General features: G+C 40.7%; 1 protein-coding gene across 5 annotated transcripts; it reads right to left on the bottom strand.

Moving 5' to 3' along the window:
- Positions 1 to 8,171: 8,171 nt before the first annotated feature.
- LOC140457832 (caveolin-1-like) lies at positions 8,172 to 22,460 on the bottom strand. Of its 5 annotated transcripts, none has more exons than XM_072551494.1 (4): positions 22,443 to 22,460; positions 21,461 to 21,547; positions 18,809 to 18,973; positions 8,172 to 10,120 (listed from the first exon to the last, which is right to left on the bottom strand). In XM_072551494.1, exons 2-4 carry the CDS (start codon positions 21,488 to 21,490, stop codon positions 9,779 to 9,781), a joined length of 537 nt encoding a protein of 178 aa, XP_072407595.1. In that variant the 5' UTR covers positions 21,491 to 21,547; positions 22,443 to 22,460; the 3' UTR covers positions 8,172 to 9,778. The 5 variants fall into 5 exon arrangements, with proteins under 5 accessions (XP_072407595.1, XP_072407593.1, XP_072407596.1 ...); XM_072551492.1 differs by lacking the exon at positions 22,443 to 22,460 and adding an exon at positions 22,370 to 22,389; XM_072551495.1 differs by lacking the exon at positions 22,443 to 22,460 and adding an exon at positions 22,145 to 22,162.
- Between the last annotated feature and the right edge of the window lie 1,666 nt (positions 22,461 to 24,126).

Genomic DNA, 24,126 nt, shown 5'->3' with positions numbered 1-24,126 from the left:
AGGTGGCTTGGATTTGGCGGTGGAGGATGCCCAGGACTTGGATATGGAGTGGGAGGAGAGTTGAAGTGGTCAGCCACAGGGTGGTGCGGTTGTTTGGTTTGTGTGTCCCGGGTATATTCCCTGAAATGCGCCATGAGTGTCCCATCCTGTCTCCCCAATGTAGAGGAGACCACATTGAGAGCAACGGACACTGTAGGTGAGGTAGGTGGATGTGCAGGAAAATGTCTGCCGGATGTGAAAACATCCTTTGGGGCCTTGGATGGAGGTGAGCGGGTAGGTGTGGGCACAGGTTTGACACCTCTTGCAGTGGCAAGGGAAGTTACCGGGTATGGAGGGTGGGTTGGCAGAAGCATAGACCTAATGAGGGATTCGCATAGAGAACGGTCTCTGCAGAACACAGTTAGGGGTGGGGAGGGAAATATCTCTTTGGTGATGGAGTCTGATTGTAGGTGGTGGAAATGGCGGAGGATGATGAGCTGTATCCGGAGATTAGTGGGGTGAAAGGTGAGGACCGGGTGATTCTATCCTTGTTGCAGCTGGAGGAGAGGAGTACAAGGGCAGAGGTGCAGGAAGAGGAGGAGATGCGGTAAAGGGCATTGTTGATCACTTGGGGAGGGGAAATTGTGGCCCTAAAAAGTAGGAAGCCCTCTGGAATGTTCTGGAGTGGAATTGCTCCTTCTGGGAGCGGGTACGGTGAAGGCAGAGCAACTGAGAGTAAGGGATTGTGTTTTTACAGGAGGGCAGAGTGGGAGGAGGCGTAGTCCAGATAGCTGTGGGAGTCGATGGGTTTGAAATAGATGTCTGTGTTGAGTCGATCGCCAGAGATGGAGATGGAGACATCCAGGAAAGGGAGAGAGGTGTCCGAAATGGTCTGGGTGAATTTAAGGTCGGGTGGAAAGTGTTAGTGAAGTTGATGAACTGTTCAATCTCCTCGTGGGAGCATGAGGTGGCACCGAACAGTCGTCAATGTAGCAGAGGAAAACGTAGGGGATGGTGCTACTGCAGAAGATGAACTGTTCCACGTTTCCTACGAAGAGGCAGGCATAGCTGGGCCCATCTGGATGCCCATGGCTACCCCTTTGGTCAGAAGGAAGTGGGAGGAGTCTTATGCTGTATTAAGCCAATGGTTGGTGGCTGATTTTTATCTGAGAAACTGCAGGTGTATGTGCAGGGCACTGTTCTGCAGCTCGGAGAGTTGAGACCATGACTTTAGAATACATCTGCTCACGAATCGATGGTATCAGTCTGGTCGTGGATGGCTGTGAGGGGTAGACAGGGGACACTGCTTGAATGACAGTTGTAGGAACATAATTGCCGTCATCTTTCGAAAGGAGAGCAAGTTTATTTTCTTCACGACAACCAGCATTTCCAAGGATGGCACCTCAGAAATGTTGATGGATTTGCTGGAGCATAGATTGCTGAGATGCTGCAAGCCTCTTTGAGCAGTGGTATTTGTTGCTATGATGACAGCTGCCTAAACTAACATAGCACCAAGCTAGGGCCCCATGGTGATTCTCAGTCTAAACCTATGCTACAGCCCAATGATGTTGGATAGTTTCTGTCTGTGTTTCAATGGAAGATTTCACTTAGCCTACGAATAGATTTAGCTCTGAAGGGAAAAACAATTATTGCAGCAGTCTGGACAGGATTCAAACCAGGGTCTCAGAGCTGTCAAACTAATTATTTCATCATTGTTACAAACTAATTAGTAACAAATAAACACTACATTGAATCTGCAATGACTTGCATCAACATTTGTAATTACAGTTGCCACATGTAACTTTTGAGCTTTTAAATTATTTCTATGCACAATGTCTACAGAAAAAACTCACATGGGAATGTGACAATTTGATGTTTCTATATTTGATGGTTGCTTTTCAGGAGAAGAGTTTCTGGCACTTTACCTTTTATTCAATTTATAAATAGATGCAGTTTACACATTAAAAGTGATTGAACTGACTATTGAGATTTGAATGCAAATTATTCTTCAGAGAGATGAAAACAAACACCAGAAAAGGCTATTGCATTGTGCTGCCTTTATAAAAGAGCTGTCCACTTGATCTCTGTACTCTTTCCTTACCTTTCTAAATGATTTATCTGTCTGCCAAAAGTTTATCATTACTTCTCTCTTTATTCTTTTAGTAATGACCTTAAACTTGTTTACTTCCTGTCTAGTAAAAACAATTTCCTACTTATACAAAATGATTCATGATGTTGGACAACTCTATTTAGTCTCTTTCGTAAGGTTGAGGTTGATGTTCCTGATCCTTACCCCAGAAAACACCAATTTTACCAGGGCAAAAGTCTTGTAAAGAAATTGAAATGTTTGATTCAGGTTTTCACCCATTTTAGGTTGTAACATGTATTCTAAAGCTTTCTGACTGACAGGGGAGTGCTGTTAGACCTGAACTTGTGTTTACACAATGCACATTAGGGAAGAGGAAGCCATTCACTAAGCACTGCACAATGAATACCATTGAGAGATATGGTACTGTGGGGTGGACTGCAGATGTGAAAGATCTCAGCTGTCAGAAAGCTCCTGGCACATAAGTTCATAGCTGGCTCAAAATGGTTGGGGAACTCCAACAGTATGCCCTTTGATAAGGGCTGCGGGATAATACTAACTATGACTTTATGCTTGCTTTGCATGAAATAAGTGAGCTTCGATCCTGCCCACCTTTGCTTCTTAAATCTCCCCCTTGCATCATGCCTAACAAATAAATGCTGCTTGCGTCAGTCCCTCACATCTTCCTCCTTAACCATGCCACTAACAGCTAACTCTTGTAGCTCTTTTCCACTTTATTTTGTCAAGTTCCCATTGGCCCATGGGTCCAGAACTACATCTTTCCCCAATTTCCAGCCTGTCCTAACTGTCTCCACTGAAACACCAGCTCAAAGACTAGCACCCAGCATACATTAAAGCAAGAACTTTATATGCACAAGTTTGCGGAAGCATTTCTTTGGAGATGTCCTCACATCTTAGGTCTGCTGGAGAGAACAGAGATGAAAGTGATGATATTGATGTCCAAGTGCTGGTCTATAATTCCTAGTTCCAAACATGGCAGAATTCTGTCATTATCCCCCTGCAGTACCAGAGTGACTGAAACACTGCTTCTGTGTAAAGCTGAGGTTTATCCTTCTTCAAACTTTCGTTATCTTTAATTTGACTCTTACAATGTATTCCTTGCTGGCCTCCATTGCTCTGTACACTTGAGGTCATCCAAAACTCTGTGTAAGTTAGGATGAGGACAGCAAAGTTCCATTCATCCACCACGTTCATGTTTTCTGACCTATGTTAGCAATGAACAAACAACACCTCAACTTTAAACGTTTGTGTTTTTAAATCTTCCCCTCAGCATATCCCTGTAACTTGCCCAGTTCTTTAACCAAACAAGTTATCTGCAATCCTTTAACTCTGGCCTCTCGACCAATTTCAATTTTTATCATTCTATCATAGGCAGTCATGGCTTCTGGTGCTGAGATACTAAGCTCTGGAATTGTCTTCCTAAACCTCTTATCTTTCTTTTCTCCTTTAAAGATGTGCTGAGAATGTAGTTCTTTGATGAAGAAAATGGCCAGCTGTCATAATACATCCCTTTGTGACTTAGCACCTTGAGGGCATTTTGCTACATTAAAGCTGCTATATAAATACAAGCTGTTTTAGTCAATATAGTTTCTGTACAATCTCATGTCGAAGGACTTTGTTTGTTCTCTGTTCCCTCCCCCATTTCTAACAGCTTGTGCAGCCTACTGTTGCCTTCTTTGTTGCTGCTTTGTGTCATACCCCCAAAGGCAAACCAAACAAAATACTCATTTCCAACATGGTCATGATAACCAATAGTGAATAATGTGTAAGACCTCCAAAAACAAAATCAACTTTCTAGTGTAGGTCAGTGAAAACAGGAGCTAATTAAACTATCAAGTCTAATCAGAGACTTAGACACTTTCTCATCAACCTGTTACCACATATCTCTGGACCAGGTGGGACTCAAATGCAGGCCTCCTCATCTAGGGGTAGGGATACCACCACTTTGTCATAAAAGCTCTTTAATCTAGAACTTACTTTATTAGAGATGAGTAATCTTTTAAATGATAATTCTGTCATATGCTTCCCAACTATTTCGGAAATTATTTCCTGATCCTAATAAAGAAAATCAGGCACTTCCATGTATAAATTTAGCAAATCATTCCTTAGGATGCAAGACAGTTATTTTAATGTTAATTATAATATTAAATCTTAATATTTATCCTATGCTGCATTCTTCACAGTCTGTCAACAAGGTTCCCTAAAATGTCTCAGGCCCAATTTAGCAATGGTCACGGAGTCATAGAGATGTACAGCATGGAAACAGACCCTTCGGCCCAACTCATCCATGCTGACCAGATATCCTAACCTAATCTAATCACATTTGCCAGCAATTGGCCCATATCCCTCTAAACCCTTCCTATTCACATACTCACCCAGATGCCTTTTAAATGTTGCAATTGTACCAGCCTCCACCACTTCCTCAGGTAGGTCATTCCATACACCTTCACAGGGTGAATATACGCCATCGCTTTGCTAGTCTTTGATGCCTATTTCATGTCAGAAAAACCGGGGGGACAATGTGAAATTCACCTCCCCCTTATTGGCAGCCCAACAAAGCTATACCTCATTGATCCTGCCCATTCTGCAGGGAACCAATATTCCATCAAACTTCCCTTTGTTAAGTATAACTTAACTGTTGCAAAGCAAGGTACCTTTGAGTTTGCAGTATGATTGTTGTATATCTACTGAGGGTACTGAGGGATAGGATTTACGAGTATCTGGAAAGACACTGCTTGATTAGGGACAGCCAGCACGGATTTGTGAAGGGTAGGTCTTGCCTTACAAGTCTTATTGAATTCTTCGAGGAGGTGACCAAGCATGTGGATGAGGGTAGAGCAGTGGATGTAGTGTACATGGATTTTAGTAAGGCATTTGATAAGGTTCCCCATGGTAGGCTTATGCGGAAAGTCAGGAGGCATGGGATAGAGGGAAATTTGGCCAATTGGATAGAAAACTGGCTAACCGGTCGAAGTCAGAGAGTGGTGGTAGATGGTAAATATTCAGCATGGAGTCCAGTTACAAGTGGAGTTCCGCAGGGATCAGTTCTGGGTCCTCTGCTGTTTGTAATTTTTATTAATGACTTAGAGGAGGGAGTCGAAGGGTGGGTCAGTAAATTTGCAGATGATACAAAGATAGGTGGAGTTGTGGACAGTGAGGAGGGCTGTTGTCGGCTGCAGAGGGACTTAGATATGATGCAGAGCTGGGCTGAGGAGTGGCAGTTGGAGTTCAACCCTGCCAAATGTGAGGTTGTCCATTTTGGAAGAACAAATAAGAATGCGGAATACAGGGTTAATGGTAGGGTTCTTGGTCAGGTGGAGGAACAGAGGGATCTTGGGGTCTATGTACATAGATCTTTGAAGGTTGCCACTCAGGTGGATAGAGTTTGTAAGAAGGCCTATGGAGTATTATCGTTCATTAGCAGAGGGATTGAATTCAAGAGTCGTGAAGTGATGTTGCAGCTGTACAGGACTTTGGTTAGGCCACATTTGGAGTACTGTGTGCAGTTCTGGTCGCCTCACTTTAGGAACGATGTGGAAGCTTTGGAGAGGGTGCAGAGAAGATTTACCAGGATGTTGCCTGGAATGGAGAGTAGGTCGTACGAGGATAGGTTGAGAGTTCTCGGCCTTTTCTCGTTGGAACAGCGAAGGATGAGGGGTGACTTGATAGAGGTTTATAAGATGATCAGAGGAATAGATAGAGTAGACAGTCAGAAACTTTTTCCCCGGGTACAACAGAGTGTTACAAGGGGACATAAATTTAAGGTGAAGGGTGGAAGGTATAGGGGAGATGTCAGGGGTGGGTTCTTTACCCAGAGAGTGGTGGGGGCATGGAATGCGCTGCCCGTGGGAGTGGTAGAGGCAGAATCATTGGCGACCTTTAAGCGGCATTTGGATAGGTACATGGATGGGTGCTTAATCTAGGATAGAAGTTCGGCACAACATCGTGGGCCGAAGGGCCTGTTCTGTGCTGTATTGTTCTATGTTCTATGTTCTATCTTAAAGGCACAGCCGCTTGGGTGTGACCTATTTGTCCCTTTTGCAGTAAGTTCTAAATGTTACAAATCAGAACATGTGCAATTTAGGAGAAGAAATAGAGAGTGCTGGAGAAATGCAGTCAGTCTGGCAGCATCTGTGGAGAGAGAAACAAAGTTAATATTTCAAAACCAAAATGACTCCTCTTTAGAAATGTGCCATTTTCCTGGAAAGGGGCTGCTCAGTGACTGGTTGGGTTAAAATTACTCCCTTAATGTATTCTGGTGAAGCAGTATTTTGTTGTTGCAGAAGTTGTTTTTATCTGCCTAATTTGTGAGGCCTACCAGCTTTACTGAAGATAAAAAAAAACACATTTAAATGGCACCCTCAGGTGATCACCACGTACTTTACAGCCAAATAACTGATGTAAGACATTAAAAATAATTTGCAAACAGCAAGCTGACACAAACAGAAGTGTGGAAATGGTCAGATAAACCTATCTTTAATTAAATTTGATTGAGAGATAAATATTGGCTAAGACACCAAGAGAAACCTCCATATTCTTCTTCAAATTATGTCACTGATACTATTATGGCTGGCTGAGAAAGTAGATGGGGCCTTTGCTTAGTGTCTCATATGAAAGATGGACCTCCAATAGTCAGTACATTCACCAGAACTGCAGTGAAGTACCAGCCTTGATTTTTGAGCGCAGGTGTCTAGGATACTAAGTGAACTCACAACAGTCTTACTGTGAGTGCTATTCTGTATATCATCTGTAATTGCACTGGAGGCACTTCTGAAAAGGTTTACCAGATTAATTATAGAGATAAAAGGCTTGTTTTATGTGGAGAGATGGAGCAGTTTAGGCCTCTACTTGTTAGAGATTATAAAGATGAGAAATTATCTACTGAAATTTATAAGATGCTTCAGGGGATTGATTAGACACAGAGCGTTTTACTCTTGTGAAGCAATCTAGAACAAGAGGTGATAGTTTTCGGTTATGGGTGGCAGACTTAATAACATAACAGGATGAATTCCTCTCTCAAAAGTTGTGAATCTGTTAAATTCACTTCTCCCAAGCGTAATAGATGCCAGGATACTGAATAAATTTGAGGAGATAGACTAACTTTTAATTATGGAAAGTTGGCATGAAAGCAGAGTTGAGGGCAAGATGAGATCACCTACAATCATATTAAATGGTAGGTCAGTGTTGAGGGCTGAATTGCCTACTCCTGCTCCTAGCTTTGGATGGCATGGTTGTTCAGTGGGTAGCACTGCTGCCTCACAGTGCCAGGGACCTGGGTCCGATTCCATCCTTGGCTATGTGGAATTTGCTCATTCTCTCCGTACCTGTGTGGGTTTGCTCCAAATGCTCAAGTTTCCTCTTCTAGATCAAAGATGTGCAGGTTAGGTGGATTGGCCATGCTAAATTGCCCATGGGAAATACAGGGTTACAGGGATGGGCAAGGTTTTGTAGGGTGCTCTTCAGAGGGTTGGTTTGGATTTGATGGGCCAAATAGCTTACTTCCACACTGTAGGGATTATTAAGTAAGTGTCTGTCCAAAGTTAATAGTACAAATTATGGAATAACATTGGAATTAATACACATTCAATTATTCAAAATACACATTTTAGGTAAGTACATTTCTGAAACCATTCATATTAACATTGTCTCACTTAATTTTACATTTAAAAAGAGATTATAGCAAATGGAAGGAAAGTTAAAGGGGTTGGTACTTTATTGGTATGATAGAGGATGGCTCTTGCCAGGCATCAGTCAATTTCATGTACAAATGACAGCTCAGTTCTGTAATATGACTTAATGTGTCATCAACTGTAGAAGGTTCTCCTTACAACACTGGAGAAACAATAAATATATTAACAGATTATATATATAACAGCCTTAGGCATAGAGTTAATATAAACTCCATGCAACACAAATTACAGTTATTTCTATTGCTCTGTACACCCTAGATGAAATCTTATGTTAAAATTATTTCTTTATGGTTATGATTAAGATGCACTAAAGACCAAATTTCAACTTCTTGAACTTGAGGAAAGAACATTTCACTTTTCAGTTTTAAACAAAATGTCAAAAAATATAACTCAAATTTGTTGGTGTAAACTTTTGGTTCTTTATTTTTTTTTCCCAAATAATTTCAGCTCTTACATGCTAACATACTTTAAATGCTTCTACTGCATCAATAAGCTCCAGTATGACTTAGAAAAATCTACCAAGACATCAAGTAATTAAAAAACAATTAAAAAGTGACATTAAAAAATAAAAGCTAAATTTTATATACTGTATGATTAATAAGTGATATAATTGCATTTGTATAAAATAGCTTTTGCAAAAAAAAACTATGGTTTTAAAATTAGTTCTTTATAATTTGTTGAAGACCTTAAACTATATTTTGACTATATACAACCCCCACAAGAATTTTCCAACCAGGTCTTTGTATAATGGCAGTTGTAGCAAACTCTTAATTTTTGCTGTATATCTTCATCATGGCAGTTGATGCATTTGGCATGAAAAAAAGATTGAACCTATGAGCATGTTTAAAAGTGGAAGGTGTGGTGCACACAGTGTTCCATTGGTAATTCTACTCATCAAAACATATTCTGCTTCAGTAGTATGTACTGTGATTTTGGCTTTAGCTATTACTGCAATTATAAAGCTGGAAAATTCTGGTTATTAACCCTTTTGGGTTGTATAATTATTTTCATAATGCTAGTTAAGATGTTGCAAAGTACAATGTGGAGAATCTGAGTTACAATCAGTATTTGCTTTGATAATCATATGGTATATTAACATGTAATTTGTCACAATTTTTCAAAGGATGGAGGCATCAGGTATGCTGCACTGTCATTTTTTTTTGCCATTGCTCTCTTTCAAATACTTCACTGGGTTAGAGAGCCTTAAAAGATACAAGCAAAGAGACAAAAATATTGAAATGCTTACTAAAGGAGAACTCTAATAGAGAACATTACACATTTTGGCTGATGTTCTGGGAAGGTTCAATCCTGTTGGCATTAAAATGCAAGAAAACTCATGAGCTATTTAGTTTCATAATCACATTAAATGACCATTCTACAAATACATAGCCGACATTAATTGTAGAATATTCTGGATTGACACCCTGCATGTGTAATTTATAAAATATTCAGGCTTTTAGAAAATTCAACAATCTCAAGTAAAATGAAACAAAGACAATTCTTTGTTGTGGTTTTGGAAATTACACAATTGTCATTTCACTACAAAATATTTATTTTGCCATTCTCTACTACTTAAACAGTATTAAACATCCTATGCTCAGTGTTTAATCACTTATCCTTACCACCTTGGCAAGTACAGTACTGTGAATCAAAGAATTTGTTTCTGGCTTTTATGAAAAACAATAGAGTGAAGTAGCAATAGTGCTAAATTGCTGAAGAAAAGCAATGACTCATTTTGTTTACAAAAGCAGTCATATGGTATTTAACAGTGAAGGAATGTTGGTGTTAAGCTTAGATCGGTATTAAAATGCAAAGTACCATAAAAGGATAACAGAATGCTTGAGGGATAAGCAATAAAATGAAAGATTATGCACCACAATTTTTTAAAACAGTGCGATTAGTAAAGGCACCAACATGTTTCTCAGAAAAGAAACTGAACTTCCATTTGGTAGGAAGCTATATATGATAAACTGACCAACCACTTCTATCAAGGTTTTCCTATTTACACTTCTTTCTGCATTGATACTCGGATACCACTGAACATTTTCCCCACAGCTTCATAAAAGGGGTCACAGAAGGTGTGGATGCAAATAGAGTAGACTCTGCTGATGCACTGTATTTCAATCATATAGCTCTTAATGCAGGGCATCACTGCCCAAATATGGATGAATGTTAAAATCGCAAAGTAAATTCCCCAGATGATCGCTAAAGGTATGCCAAAGAGCCCCGATAGCAGGCGGTAACACCAGTATTTAGACACTGTGAAGACAGTAAAGCTGGCCTTCCAAACACCATCAAAGCTGTGGGTTCCCTCCGGTTCAGCAATCACTTCTTCAAAATCTACCTATGATAGGAGAAATACAAAACATGATCATTGATCTTTGCAGAAAATGCACAATTTGTATAAAATTTATTATGAAAATAAAGAAAGAAGCAACAATACTGAATTGCTCTTTCTGCTTGAATAATATCTACAATCTTTGGTCTCCATGAATCAGAAATATTGGAACATCTCACATTCAAAAACTCATCAGATGCAAACTCCATTAAGCAGATGAAACCTCAAATTAATGTCACTTGTCTGCTCAGCAGCATCACCAACACTTCCATCTGCCCTCAGGTTTATCGTTGTTGAATTGCATATTAGCTGCCTCCAATCATTTATATTTGGTTCAGAGCTTTATTTTCAGCATTCTCATCCTTCGACATCTAAACAATACTATTTTTCAAATGTCTGTTTTTAATAAAATTAATTCTTTTGGATATAATTTTAGCTTTTGGCTTCTCTCCACTAAGTTAAGAATGTTAAGCTCATTGTACAAAAGGGCTTTGCATTGGAGAAGAAAGAAGACATTCATTCTATCCTCATGACATCCTCCCTTTGCGAAAAAAAAAGCGAAGGAACTCTTGTGATGAAAATTAGATCAGAAAATATTGGTGGTAACAATAGAAATAGTTGAGATTTGTTACACGACAGGAAACTCCTAGGTATGTGAAAGTAAGTTTTAACATGTAGTCAAAAACTATTTTGGACACAGGTGGCAGAAACAATCTGATAGAATGTTTAATCTTGTCATTTGGAAACACAAACATGAGAGTTTGGAATAATGGTGTATTGTGCTATGGAGATGGTAAACCTATAAATTGACACTGAAAAATGTAGAGCCTGGCATGCAAATATTTATATACCTGCAGATTCAGTAAGTTAATTCAGAATAGAATTACATGCAAGTGATAATTGACAAACTATAAATATAAATTAATTTGGATTACTTTTAAAGGCTCTCCAGGCCCCAAGCTGCCTATTGAAGACCTGCATTGAAATCTTATGACTGATACGTAACATCCAGCACAGTCGTACTGTGCTGTATGAAGAACACAACCAGTGATATCGCTAGGGAATAGGAAATTTTAATCATTGAATAATTTCACTGTGAAAGGAAATGCTATTTATTCAGCAGTCTGTTGATGTTTATGAATGCAGGGGAATACACAGGAAATGGCATTTAAACATTAACTCAATTTGACCACGTCCAATTTGGATTAATTAAAGCAGAACAGCAAATATACAATTGAAATAATGGCGAATTGATGACACCCACTTATAATCTTCTGACCCATCTTGTGACACAATACTATGCTGGAAACAGTAGAATTCAAGTGCAATAGATAAATTTGAGTAAGACTAGATCTGCTTAAATAAATCAGATACGATCTGAAATTCTTTTAAAGTATTGTAATTCCTGCCACAACATAATTCGCAATTCCTTTACTGATAAGTGTCTATTAACTTCATTTTCACGTGAATAGTATTAGATAAGTGTAGTGTTTGAGGATGAAGCTTCTTTTAAAAAAAAGCTAGAAATGAGCTGAGGGCAAGATATAGTAACAGCATCAGAGAGAAAGGATAGTGATGTCCCTCACTGTGTTCTTTGTAGAGTACAGTACAACAGTGCTGTGTTACATATAAGTCATGAAGTTTCAACACAAGTTTTCTAGAGGAGAAATGAGTGCGAAAAGAAGAGCATTTCTTTACACAGCACCTCACTGCACATCTCAGTGTTTTATGTTAAGTGAAAGCATTTAAAGTATAATGACAACTATCTATGCATAGGCAGCACACATTTTGCACACAGCAATGACATAAGCAGACAGTCAAGAAGGTATAAAAGGCACTATATAAATGCAAATTCATTTTTCCTTTTAAAACAAGTAACAAGTTAACAACTTTACAGATGAGGGAAAAATTACACTATTTGCCATTTGTAATAAAACCATCAATGCCTTGTTTATTACTTTGTTTTGGTTAACAGTGCAAATTTCTACAGACGCTGGTTTCTAAAATATTTAAACATCTTGTACTTAGTGTATTTTTATTCATTTTGAATTTCCATAATAACCATGCTTCACTAACATAGGCAGCAATGAGTTTTCCATTAGCAGTGGAAGCTCAGATTTAGCATTTTTGGAGATTTGCCATATTCTGTAATTTTGGTCATGATGAAGAGGCAACCCTCTCAAAGTAGAATCACATAGATACAAAATCAGCAATCAAAAACTCAGCAATTCTCACAGCATCTGTGGATACATAGCAGAGTTAATGTTACGGGTCCAATGACCCTTCTTCAGAAGGTTTCTAGTTCAGAAGAAAGGTCACTGAATCCAAACCATTAACTCTATATTCTATCCATAGATGCTGTCAGATCTACTGAACTTTTCCAGCAATTTTTGATTTTGTTTCCAATTTCCAGCATCTACAGTTTGTTGGATTTTTTAAAAGAATCATTTGGATGTCTATAACATAAAAGCAGGCTGTTTGATCCATTGCAACATTATCAGCTCTGCTACATTCTCTCCCCAAATCCTTTTAAAGCTTAATCTTCAAATAATCAATGCTTTTTATTTGAAAGAAAATATTTATTAAACTTCAACCACTGTTTCTAACGAGGCAAAACAAGTTTTCTAACCTCTCTTTTTGTTTTAGCGGTGCTCTTAAAATTTAGCCTAGTAGTTGTTAAATTAATTTGACTCAATTAGCAACAGGGTGCAGAGGTCATTCTCAGGATGGAGGTGGGAAGGTGTTGAAGTCAGCCACTAGCCCACCCCGATTAAGTACCTCATCATTTCCACCTTGCCTTCAGGGAAGTCACAATATTCTATCCGTTACTTCAACTGCAGACGAACCACTAATTTATTTATGTTAGCTCAGACAAGATAGAACTGTGATTGTAGTTTTAATCCTGACTGAAAAGCGAGCTTTGATTTAATAATTTAGGTTGACACTGCAATGTAGTGCTAAATTGCGAGTGGTTCGTCCAACAGAAATTTCCAATTAATTACAAGCATTGTGGCAACACATACCAATTTTAGTTAAAAATGGTTTCCAAGTAGATAAATATGAATCTTTATTAAAACTAAAAACCATCATTCCATAACCAAGGAAGTAACAAATGTACAAATCAAAGAATTCACATTTTCTGTTTTTAGTCTTACCTTTTTGCTAACAAATGCACATAAAGGTTAAAACACACAGTGTATCACTTCAAGAACTGAGTCACCTGCTATCAACAGTATCTATTACTCATTTTAGAGATTTATTAATCAGTACTGCAATTCAATATAAATGGATTTCAAATGAGGTTATTGTGGCTAAAATATTGGACAACTCTGCTTTAAACAACCTACTTCTTCAGTAAGAGATTCATGGATGTCAAAGCTCTGTGAAGAACAGTGGGGAGTTCTTCTGGTATAGATATTTTCTAACTAACTTGCTCAGACATGTTATGACACATCTTTGAATGCAGGTCTTCTGCTACAGAGGTAGGGACACTACCTTGGTATCACAAGAGTCCCTAAGGCTTCAGCTGTACTGGTTCATATTCATTGCTCAATGAAAGGCACTAAATTGGACTATCTGATTACCTGCCACATTGCTATTTGTAAGACCTTGTGTACATTTTGGCTGCTACATATACCTTTATTACTTCAACAGTAAATCTTTTGCTGTTAAGGACTGTGGGATTTTCTCAGTTTGCGCAAGGAATTTTGTAATCAGATGATTTTCTTTCCCTGTGTTAAATACACTTATTAAACAAAATTTTGAGCTTTTTTGTACAACATTATCAAGTTATCCTCCCATTGCTTTTAAAATTTTGTAATTAAACTCCCAAGTCTCTCTCTTCTGCTGCTGGTAAGGCTTTATGATTTTATATTATTTTATCCCATTCTTCATTTCAAAATGTATTACTTAATATTTCTCTGTTCAATTTCATCTGACATCTATGTACTGAACCTGCAATCTTCAGTCTTCCTGAAGTTGCCTACAGATCTTTTCATAAATAAGCAGATACCCTATCAGCTTATACGTTGGAAATCTCTTTCTTAAACATTTTCAATTGTTTCTCATTTTATTTCTTCTTTAAAACATATTTGCTTAGGTCAATGAAATTATGTTTCTGGGTAAGTATCATTATCTTTGGGCTGTTCCTTTTCCTTTTCAATACTTTTGTGTCAAACCTGATTGTGTGATAGTTATTGTTTCCTAGCTGTTCCCCAATTCTTATATGATCTGTTTGAACCAATTATAATTGGTTGGCATTATTATCTCTTTTGTACCAAAGGTGAGACAAGGGTTTTTTTTGGTGATATGCAAGCCATTTTGCTGATTTTCCATCACAGGCACCATATTATAATTTGACTTAATTCAACTCCATTTAAATTAATTCTGTATTTGTAGGCTCCTAACCATGATTGGCTATGAGTTTACTAAAGGTATATGTGTTCCCTTTCTTCTCTGCATCAAACGTTTCAAGCCAATTTTATTTTTCCTATTGTAATAAGATTTCAGCCTGTTTTTAGCTGTTGGTAATAGCTGCTGACAGCTAAAGATAATTCCCCTCAGTATTAACACTGACATGAAAAGCCAGCGAAATTACCAGGCCATCAACCATCTGCCAACTGTTGAGACATTGACACAGGTAATGAGAGTTGTAAATTGATTTTATGTAGCATGCACTTAGTTATTTCAGCTGAAGTCAAAACTCCAGTCTTGCCTCCCAAACATGGTTCAGTTGGAAGAGTTCCAAACATGCTCAAATGCCATATGATTCAGGGGGGCAGGAGAGGGGGAGGAACAATAAAGGGTTTTATTCACTGAACCCAGCCTGGGCTTATCAGTTGGTTAGACTTTTGTGTTGCCCTTTTACTGTCTACAATGGTTGTAGTCTGTGAATAAAAGTAACCAAACAGTTGGTGGGTGAATTAAAAGCAGAATCTATGTCCATGAGCTGAAGAGGAACAATTTTATTTTTGGCCATCAGTTTCTAGTGCTCCGGCCAAAATAATGTGGCACTGCAGATGCAAATGCAAATGAAAAATTCCAAATAGATATAGTAAAATGTGAAAATCGGCCAGCTTATTAAAGAAAATACAGCATTTCAGCACTGGTGATTTGCATTGCAAATAGAAATCAGCCTCAAATGTTAGCTTTTTGTTCCTCCAAATAGTGATGATTTAGTTAAGTTTAAATGATTACAGAAGAAAACTTTTAAAGTTGTAACACTGTATAAGGTTCTGGAGAGGACCTAGAATGAAAGCATCACTTATCTGGTTATATTATGGTCAATATCCATGTTTGTATATTTTTGCAATCTATATATATCATAGGAGCTCAAACATGCTAGTGACAAGTGTATGCTGATATCATGCAAGTTTCTGGCCTACGCTACTGTTTTGATGTTTAATGTTCACAGCTGAATTTTGTAAGAAGCCAAGACTGTCTTTGTTAAGGTTTGACTACACGTATGACACAAGCAGACACAGTTGACAATGTATATATGTGGTTCCTTCCACATTTCTGTAATAGAGGTTTTAAAGTTTGAGGTCTTTAAAAAATAAGACTGTGCCTTAAAAAAGACAGCTTTCAAAAATAAAACACATATGCTATACAGTTGATTATTTTCTGTTTAAGACTGTTGGATTCAAAATAAAAGCTATATCATTGACTGCTTGAAACTGCCTTTCCATTCATTAATGCAATAGTCATGGGTAACGGCATGTGAAAGAATTGCTTTGCTGTGCTATCAATTTAATTTTCCTGTAGTAAGGCGTAATTTAAATATTTGTTACTACAGTGTGTTACTATACAGGTTCCACATGTGGAATTCCCACATGTTAGATTCCACAGTGGTTGGAATTTAAGTGTGCTACACATAATTTGCTTGAGAGAGTTTTCATCTTGTTTTCTTCCTTAGGTGTCGGACACAGTAAAGAAACATCGTATGAGGAAAACTTTATTCATATTCCACTACCAGGAAGAAAAACCACCTGAGTGGCCAGTGAGAAGCAGTGCTCTTCTCTTTAGGGGCAATGCTTACGTGTTTGAAAAAGTGAAGGGGAGGGGAGGGATTAAATCAAAATAGAACCAGAGGGGGAGCTAAAACACTCCCCATTCCACAGTTCCCAACTGTCTGAAAACCTTGAAGGAGTTGGTAGACACCATGTGCTCCTGGTCCAGAGACACCTGGACCCGAACATAACCGTGGAAGAGGCAATCGGCCATAATGACCCTCTCTACGGTCCCCTGCCTAGACCTGCTTATGGCCATCCCTGCCAGGCCCAGGAGCAGGCCTACGAGGAAATCCTCTGACTTGCCCTCCCCCTGGCCAAACCGGGCGTTGACAGAGTTTTCACTTGAAAAAATGACGATGAGCCTATCAAAGTACGAACACCATCCTCATGCTTTCCATGGTTAAACCTAAAAATGGTCTCACTATTGTTATTGGGGAACAAGCTCCAGTTTTTAAAATAGATAGTGAAGGCATTGTTTTTCACTGTGGTAGATATTTACTGCACTATAAACTTTAACAATATAATTTTTATACTTTTTTAAAAAAATGTAAAGTAAATTTACAATTGGTGAGATAGTAACACTTTCACTACATCATTGCACACATTCACAATTGTACTCTTAGTTTGGATTTTATCAACGTTATAATGTCCCTTTAATTAAAACTGGTAAAGGACTTCTAACAATATCAATAATACTAAACATTTCTATTGCGTACGTGATCATATGAACAGATTTTCTTTTGAATGTTGATTTTAGACTTCTGGGGGTCAACTACCGCTGTTATTAAAAAAGGATCATTTGATAATTTAAACTGCACAAGCTTCATGAATAGGGTTTGCCAAACCTGCTTTTGTTTCTTTTAATTGCATCATCATGTCATTGATATGTGATGTAATGATGGTAAATACAAAATAAGTTCTGGTCATTCTTTTCTCCAGTTATTGTTATCAGCTTTTATGCAATTACTACCTCATCCATTCAACATCAGACTGAAGTTGATAAATAAGCTAATTTAGTTTGTTGGATTCTTTTGATAATATGTATATCTGAATTAGTAAAAGTTTGGTGGGTAGGTTCTCAAGTTTTTGACTGTGTGGAATGAACTAATTGTTGAGTGCAGCAGGTTGAAGGGGGTGGAATAAGCTTGGGTGTTAGGTAACTCTAGATAGTACTGAATACAGTGCACACTGTGGAGCTGGCTTGGTGCTAGGTACAGTGAGCAGAATTTAGAGGGCTGGAGGATGATGCATGGGGCTTGGTGCTGGGATGGATGATGGGTACATAGAACACAGAACAATACAGCACAAAAACAAGCCTTTCTTTCCAACATATCTGTGCTGACCATGATGCCATTCTAGGTTAATCCTGTCTGTCTGCACAAGGTCCATATCCCTCTTTCCCTGCCTATTCATGTGTCTGTCTAAATGCCTCGTAAATGTTGCTCACATTTCTGCTTCTACCACCTCTCCTGACACCATGTTCTAGGTGCCTACCACCCTCTGTGTAAACGATCTCCACTCACATCTACTTTAAATACTCCCGCTGTCACCTTAAGCAAACGTTCCTTAGAATTTGACATTTCCACCCTGGGAAAAAACATTTCTGACTATCCACCCTATCTAAGTCTCTCTTAATTTTATTGGCTGAGGAATGGATGCAATGAACACTGTGGGTGGTGGGAGGTTGGCAGAATGGGCTTAGTGGGCACAGACCAGCATACCCAGGGATGGGGGTCAGTGGATGATGCTGGATGCAGTGAGACATAGACAAATGGCCTGGTGGATGGGACATAGGGCAGTAGGCTGGGAACAGTGGACACAGAACAATGAAGTGGGAAATGGGCAGTGGGAAGGGGGCAGTGGATACGGTACAGTGAAGTGGGAAATGGACAGCGAGATGAGGCAGTGGAGACAGTATAGTGAATTGGAAGATGTTTCCAGATGATAGTGGATTCCTTTGAAGGTTACAGGGAAGTGGGCTGGCAAGTAGTGGGATGAGGCAATGGACACAATACTTTAAGTTGGAAGGTGGGAGTAGGAGACAGTGGATTCGTTAGAGTCGGTACAGAGAAGTAAGCTGGGGGATGGGTGCAGTGGGTCGGGATCTGAGTGGGTAATGAGCAGTGGACTGGGGAGTTGGGTGCAGGGAACAGAATGTGAGCTGGGCGATGGGTGCAATGGGGTATGGTGATAGTTGCACGCTGCAGTTTTTAATAAATGCCTTGCATGAATTCAATGTTATCTACACGGGTCCTTTCAACAGACCGGGAGGACCCTGCACTTTTCACGCTGTTCACAAGTTTCCGACGTTCGCTGAAATCTCAGACTATTTCACGGATGAATCATCTCTCGGCCAATTCCGTGTTTATTCTTAATAGTTCTGTGACAGCTTTTCAACAGCAACCCGTCCCTGGTACCGATCAGACAAATCAGCAGCTCAACAGCAATCCACACCCCCCGGGTCTGAAAAATCGACACTTCCCAGGCGAGACACGACTCGCAGAGAAATAGCAACTTGAACTCGGTAATAGAGATTAGTCGATAGGACAGAGAGCAGTTCGCATTGGACTGGGTATGTCCCTGTCCCTGCAAACCTGCTATCTCTGACTGCACTCAATACAACTATTTAGCTTTAATTCCAGCATATGTTCCAACTTTAACAAACCTCATCTCTCTTCCTTACCTTAACCACGTCGTCGTTCAGATGTTTTGGATCTCTGTTGATCAAATCGATCTCTTTGGTGTGAACATCAGTCACATATTTCTCGTTCAACTTCTCATCTTCCATTTTATTATTGGGTTTGTAAATATTCCCGTAGTCTCTGATCGGCGACGGGTATAAAAGTCCCTGGGAAGGGTCAGAACAATTTCTTATTAAAGCTGACTTTGAGCTGCTCTAACACAAAACACCGAACCTAGCCCCGCCTGATGCCTGAGAGGAACTTTATTGAGCCTGATCGTATATAAGTGGAAAAGTAGAGCGGCACCACACCCCTGTGAACCGGAGCTGGCGGCTGTCAAGCCATTCCCAATCCGGCAGCAGGGGGCAGCACAAGGGCTCGCTGGGATACAGTGAGTCACTCCAGCACTGATCCATTGGGAATTCTCCAACTGAGGGATACAGGGAGTCACTCCAGCACTGACCCACTGGGAATTCTCCAACTGATGGATACAGGGAGTCACTCCAGCACTGATCCACTGGGAATTCTCCAACTGAGGGATACAGTGAGTCACTCCAGCACTGACTCCTTGGGAATTCTCCAACTGAGGGATACAGGGAGTCACTCCAGCACTGACCCATTGGGAAATCTCCAACTGAGGGATACAGTGAGTCACTCCAGCACTGACCCACTGGGAAATCTCCAACTGAGGGATACAGGGAGTCACTCCAGCACTGACCCACTGGGAAATCTCCAACTGAGGGATACAGGGAGTCACTCCAGCACTGACCCACTGGGAATTCTCCAACTGAGGGATACAGTGAGTCACTCCAGCACTGACCCACTGGGAATTCTCCAACTGAGCGATACAGGGAGTCACTCCAGCACTGACCCTTTGGGAATTCTCCAACTGAGGGATACAGGGAGTCACTCCAGCACTGACCCACTGGGAAATATCCAACTGAGGGATACGGTGAGTCACTCCAGCACTGACCCATTGGGAAATCTCCAACTGAGGGATACAGGGAGTCACTCCAGCACTGACCCATTGGAAATTCTCCAACTGAGGGATACAGGGAGTCACTCCAGCACTGACCCACTGGGAATTCTCCAACTGAGCGATACAGGGAGTCACTCCAGCACTGACCCTTTGGGAATTCTCCAACTGAGGGATACAGGGAGTCACTCCAGCACTGACCCACTGGGAAATATCCAACTGAGGGATACGGTGAGTCACTCCAGCACTGACCCATTGGGAATTCTCCAACTGAGGGATACAGTGAGTCACTCCAGCACTGACCCACTGGGAAATATCCAACTGAGGGATACAGTGAGTCACTCTAGTACGGAAAATCTCGCACCATCCTGGCTACCCCTTGCCAGATAAACACTGTGATGTTTTGCTGGGATATTTTCTTCGATGGCTGAGCTGTAGAGAGCAGAAGCCGCAGTCTAACTGAACACGGCGCTGTCATCACTCCCCTGCAGCCGGTCTTCTTCTCACCCCCTCCCCAGACAATGCACAAATGCTCGGGGAGGTATCGAATCCAATACCTGTGTCCAGACTTTCACCGGCCCCTCCGATTCCCTTTGTCTGAAAGCTCCGGGGTTTTATTTTGCAGAACAGTAAATGCAGGATGGATGAACCGAGCGGTTTGAGTCACCGTGGAGATCAGATGTTTTTCACAGCTCGGGGAGCTTCGAAGACGGGTATGGTGAGGGCTATCAGTAGGAAGTTAGAGCGTGATACACAATAGCGGGTTCAATCCCCGCACGGACTGTGATTTTTTTTAAACAGAGAGCTGGCTCCTCGCCTTTCTCTGTGCGTCCTTAAAACCTTACAGTAACTTGTCTTCTCAAATACACACAGAGAGAGAGATGTCAATGTTCTCTGGTGGACTGCAGTCCTCCTATGAGTCCCTGATTTTAGTGAAGGATCCTACAGGTTAACTAATGTATGACACCATACATTAAATGATCTTTTATAGGTTGTCAGTTGACATGGTTATCGGATTGCCATTTAATGCCAGAGGAACAGGGAGACAGCAAATGATGGAGGAGTTGATAGGGTGGATACTGGGCGGTTCAGGCTGGGGAAGGCGGCCTCACAGACACAGAGTGAGGGCTCTGCGGCTTAGAATTGAGAATAAAGCGAAATTAGGCAACCTCTGCCCTGGGGAGCTGCGAAGGCTCAGTTCTTGGGCATAAATGGCAGGGAATGATAGAATTCTGGAGGATGGCTCCAGGGATAAGATGGGAGTAGAGGATTTACCTTTATCACTGGCGGATCAGGCTCAAGATGCCGAGTGACCTGTTCCTGATAACTCCATGAGGAGTACAGGCCATTGCCAAACGTGCCCTCTCTAAATTACAAGGCGTTTCATATTCAATTGATTTGCAATTTAACTGCAAATCGTACTTTTTCCAAGGAAAAAAGGTCTGGTGTATTTTCTAGCTTTTTTTAAATGGCTAAGTGTTTTTTGTTTCGAAGTCACGATAGGTTGAGTTATTCTGCAGTGCGTGTTCACAAGCAGCAGGCGACCTTACCTGCACCCTTCACAATGGGAACGTGGCACAGCCACCCCCCGGTGACTCTCATCCCGTTGTTGCTACCCCAGACCGGTTACTCAGCTGTGGGCTCATCTAGTAACAATGCGGGCGCGACTCTTCCTTACCTCAAAGTCCCCGGTCTTGCCACCAGACATAGCTGCCCAACAACTGGAGGGTTTCTGCGAGTCTACGGCAGCTTTCTAGCGAGTACCCTGCGGAAGGAAGATAGTAATGTTAGTGATCGCTGGGCTTTGTGGCAGTCCGCCAATTCCCCTGGGCTGTGCAGGGAGCTCGGATTTGAAGAGCCGCTGCCTCTCAATGCAAAGAACGCCAAGTTCCCAGTTGCAGCGGGAAATAGGGAATGCATACATGACTTTGCAGTGAATCATAGCAAGCAGCAAGACTTGGGCAAGACCCACTGTGTGAGGGGAAGGTGGAACCTGCAGGAGGCAAGATAAAAACGTTCTCAGACCAGAGAGAGAGAGAGAGAGAGACTGTGTGAGAGAGAGACTGTGTGAGAGCGGGTCCATGCACGCAAGCAGGCCATTGCTGCGCTGGCATAGGAAAGGCAAGACTAACTCCGGCAAATTAGTGACGGAAGTTCAACAGATGCTTGCATTGAAATGGAAGGGCCGTTGGGAAAATGTTTTCCAAACTGGCTAACAGTGCAGTGACATCTCTCTCGCAGGAAGGGAAGCAAACGTCAGTCAGCAAATAGAAAGTTACTCAGGGAGATATTTACGGAATTTAGGTTTATAGAAAAGAGGAAAACGAGCAAGTTTCATGGGGATTTAACTATTATTACTAACAGTAGGATTCCATCCATGAAAAAGTGCAGCAAAGATCCGGCGACCAAACTACACACGGCTGTTTGCCTTGAACTACAATATGAAGTCGCCACAGTCCCATAAGAAGTGTTTTTTCACGGGAAAGAATGGGTTAACCCGAGAGTGACCATGCCTTGGGCGAGGGGAGAGGTTGAGTAGGAGAGCCCTTCATGGTAACCTCAACTGGCAAGGGAACTGAATCCACACCTGCCGGTATCACCATCCAACGTCTGGCCAACTGAGCTAGCTGACTTGTAACTGTTGTTGGCAATTCACTGACCCAGAGCATACATCCGACTCCTTCACTTTCTCAAGTTTTTAGCGGTGGTTCAGTGGTGATGACTGCTACCTCACAGCGCCCGGCTTCGAATCCACCCTTGGATAACTGTTCGCACATTCTCCCGGAGTCTGTGTGGGTTTCTGCCGGGTGCTCCAGTTTCCATCCACAGTCCAAAGATGTGCGGGTTAGATGGATTGGCCAAGGTGGGGTTACAAGGTTAGGGTGGGATGCTTGTTCAGTGTGTCAGTGCAGATTCGGTGAGCTGAATGAGTTCCAGCTGCACTGTAAGGATTATCTGATTCTAAAATGGGTGGGTGCCCAACCTTAGCAGTTTTTGATACATTGGGAAATTCCATCTCCCTTCAATAGTGGTCCTGGGTACCATCGTCTACAAACGTGGGATCACTGTCCAATGAAACATGCAATGCTATTAAGAGGCTGCATCTCCAAAAAACAATCTTTATTTCTTCCAGCTAAATACTGCTAAAACGCATCACTTTCTTTATGACATCCCATTCCAATCTCAAATGCAATGATTCCATCATCCACACAGCCCCAGCTACTGAAAGCAAATGTTTGCATCTGTGGTGTGTTCTACTCAATCTGATTTTCATTCCCTCCATCATAAAGACTGCTTCCACCTCCATTACATTCTTGCCTTTGGGCCATTTGCTGTGAAATCTTCATCAAAGCCTTTGGACCCTATTGTATTTTCCAAGTGAACAATCCTGGTACATTGTGGCTACTTCTGCCAGCATGTGGTACTGGAGTAGAGTTGTTTGAGAGTTCACTAACACATTTGCCATTCCTTTGCCTTGGGCCTATCTAGTGGTTAATGATAGAGGATCCACTATGATAGATTATTCAAAAGAGAAGCCTATTTTTAGATAATAAGAAGGTTTATTGTATTATCACACAAAGTGAAAATACTTTGGTTAGGTTTAATTATTAAGATCTTAGGGATCTGGTACAGATATATCTACTATTTCCAAGAGCTAGAATACAGACTGTGTGTGTGACATCAGTAGAACACAGTGAAGCCAATGTAACATTAATGCCTTCAGAGCCATTACTTTTTACTACCAATCCAGCTATTCTAAGGCTTCTTTGGCCAGTTGCCCTTTATCTGCCCTTTGTAATCTTCAGCTCATTTAAATCTATGATGCTCATATCCAATCCCATGCCAAAGCCCATTTTTATTAACTTACATCAGCTACCAGTCCACAAACACCTCAAAGTAAAAAAAATTGTTTAAATCCATTTTTGAAATAACCTCTCTCATCTCTGAATTCTCCTTAAGCTCAGTCCTAACCCTGGAGTCTTCTTACTAGTTGGAGGTTGCACCTTTTGGATCAGATGTTAAGCCAAGGTCTTGTTCTCTCGTTCCTGAATTAAAAGACCAATGACATTATTCAATGGGGAGTAGCACAGCTTCCTTGGTGCTCCAGATAGTATTTCTTCCCAAAGAAAATCACTAAGCCAATTCTCTGACCCCTATCACATTGCAATTTATAGGTATTTGTTATTCATCCTGTTTCATACATTGCAACATTGACTATCAGTCAAAAGCACTAAAGGGCTTGTGAAGTGGTAAAGTTATGGGAAGTATTATACTCAAGCAGGGCTGGGTTTCATGACTGAAGTATAGAATACCACATCCAGGCAGTGATTCTAAACCTACATA

The sequence above is a fragment of the Chiloscyllium punctatum genome, chromosome 32 (genome assembly GCF_047496795.1).
Source record: "Chiloscyllium punctatum isolate Juve2018m chromosome 32, sChiPun1.3, whole genome shotgun sequence".
Lineage (NCBI taxonomy): Eukaryota > Metazoa > Chordata > Chondrichthyes > Orectolobiformes > Hemiscylliidae > Chiloscyllium > Chiloscyllium punctatum.
Note: the sequence above shows the minus strand (reverse complement) of the source record. Positions and strands in the feature narration are given on the sequence as shown.

What these genes read in the sequence shown, in the direction of transcription:
- LOC140457832 (XM_072551494.1), bottom strand. Translation starts at nt 21,490, where the DNA reads ATGTCTGGTGGCAAGACCGGGGACTTTGAG. An exon ending in GCAAGACCGGGGACTTTGAG is followed by an intron (nt 18,974 to 21,460) that starts GTAAGGAAGAGT and finishes GACCCTTCCCAG; the next exon opens with GGACTTTTATACCCGTCGCC. An exon ending in TGAACGACGACGTGGTTAAG is followed by an intron (nt 10,121 to 18,808) that starts GTAAGGAAGAGA and finishes CTCCTATCATAG; the next exon opens with GTAGATTTTGAAGAAGTGAT.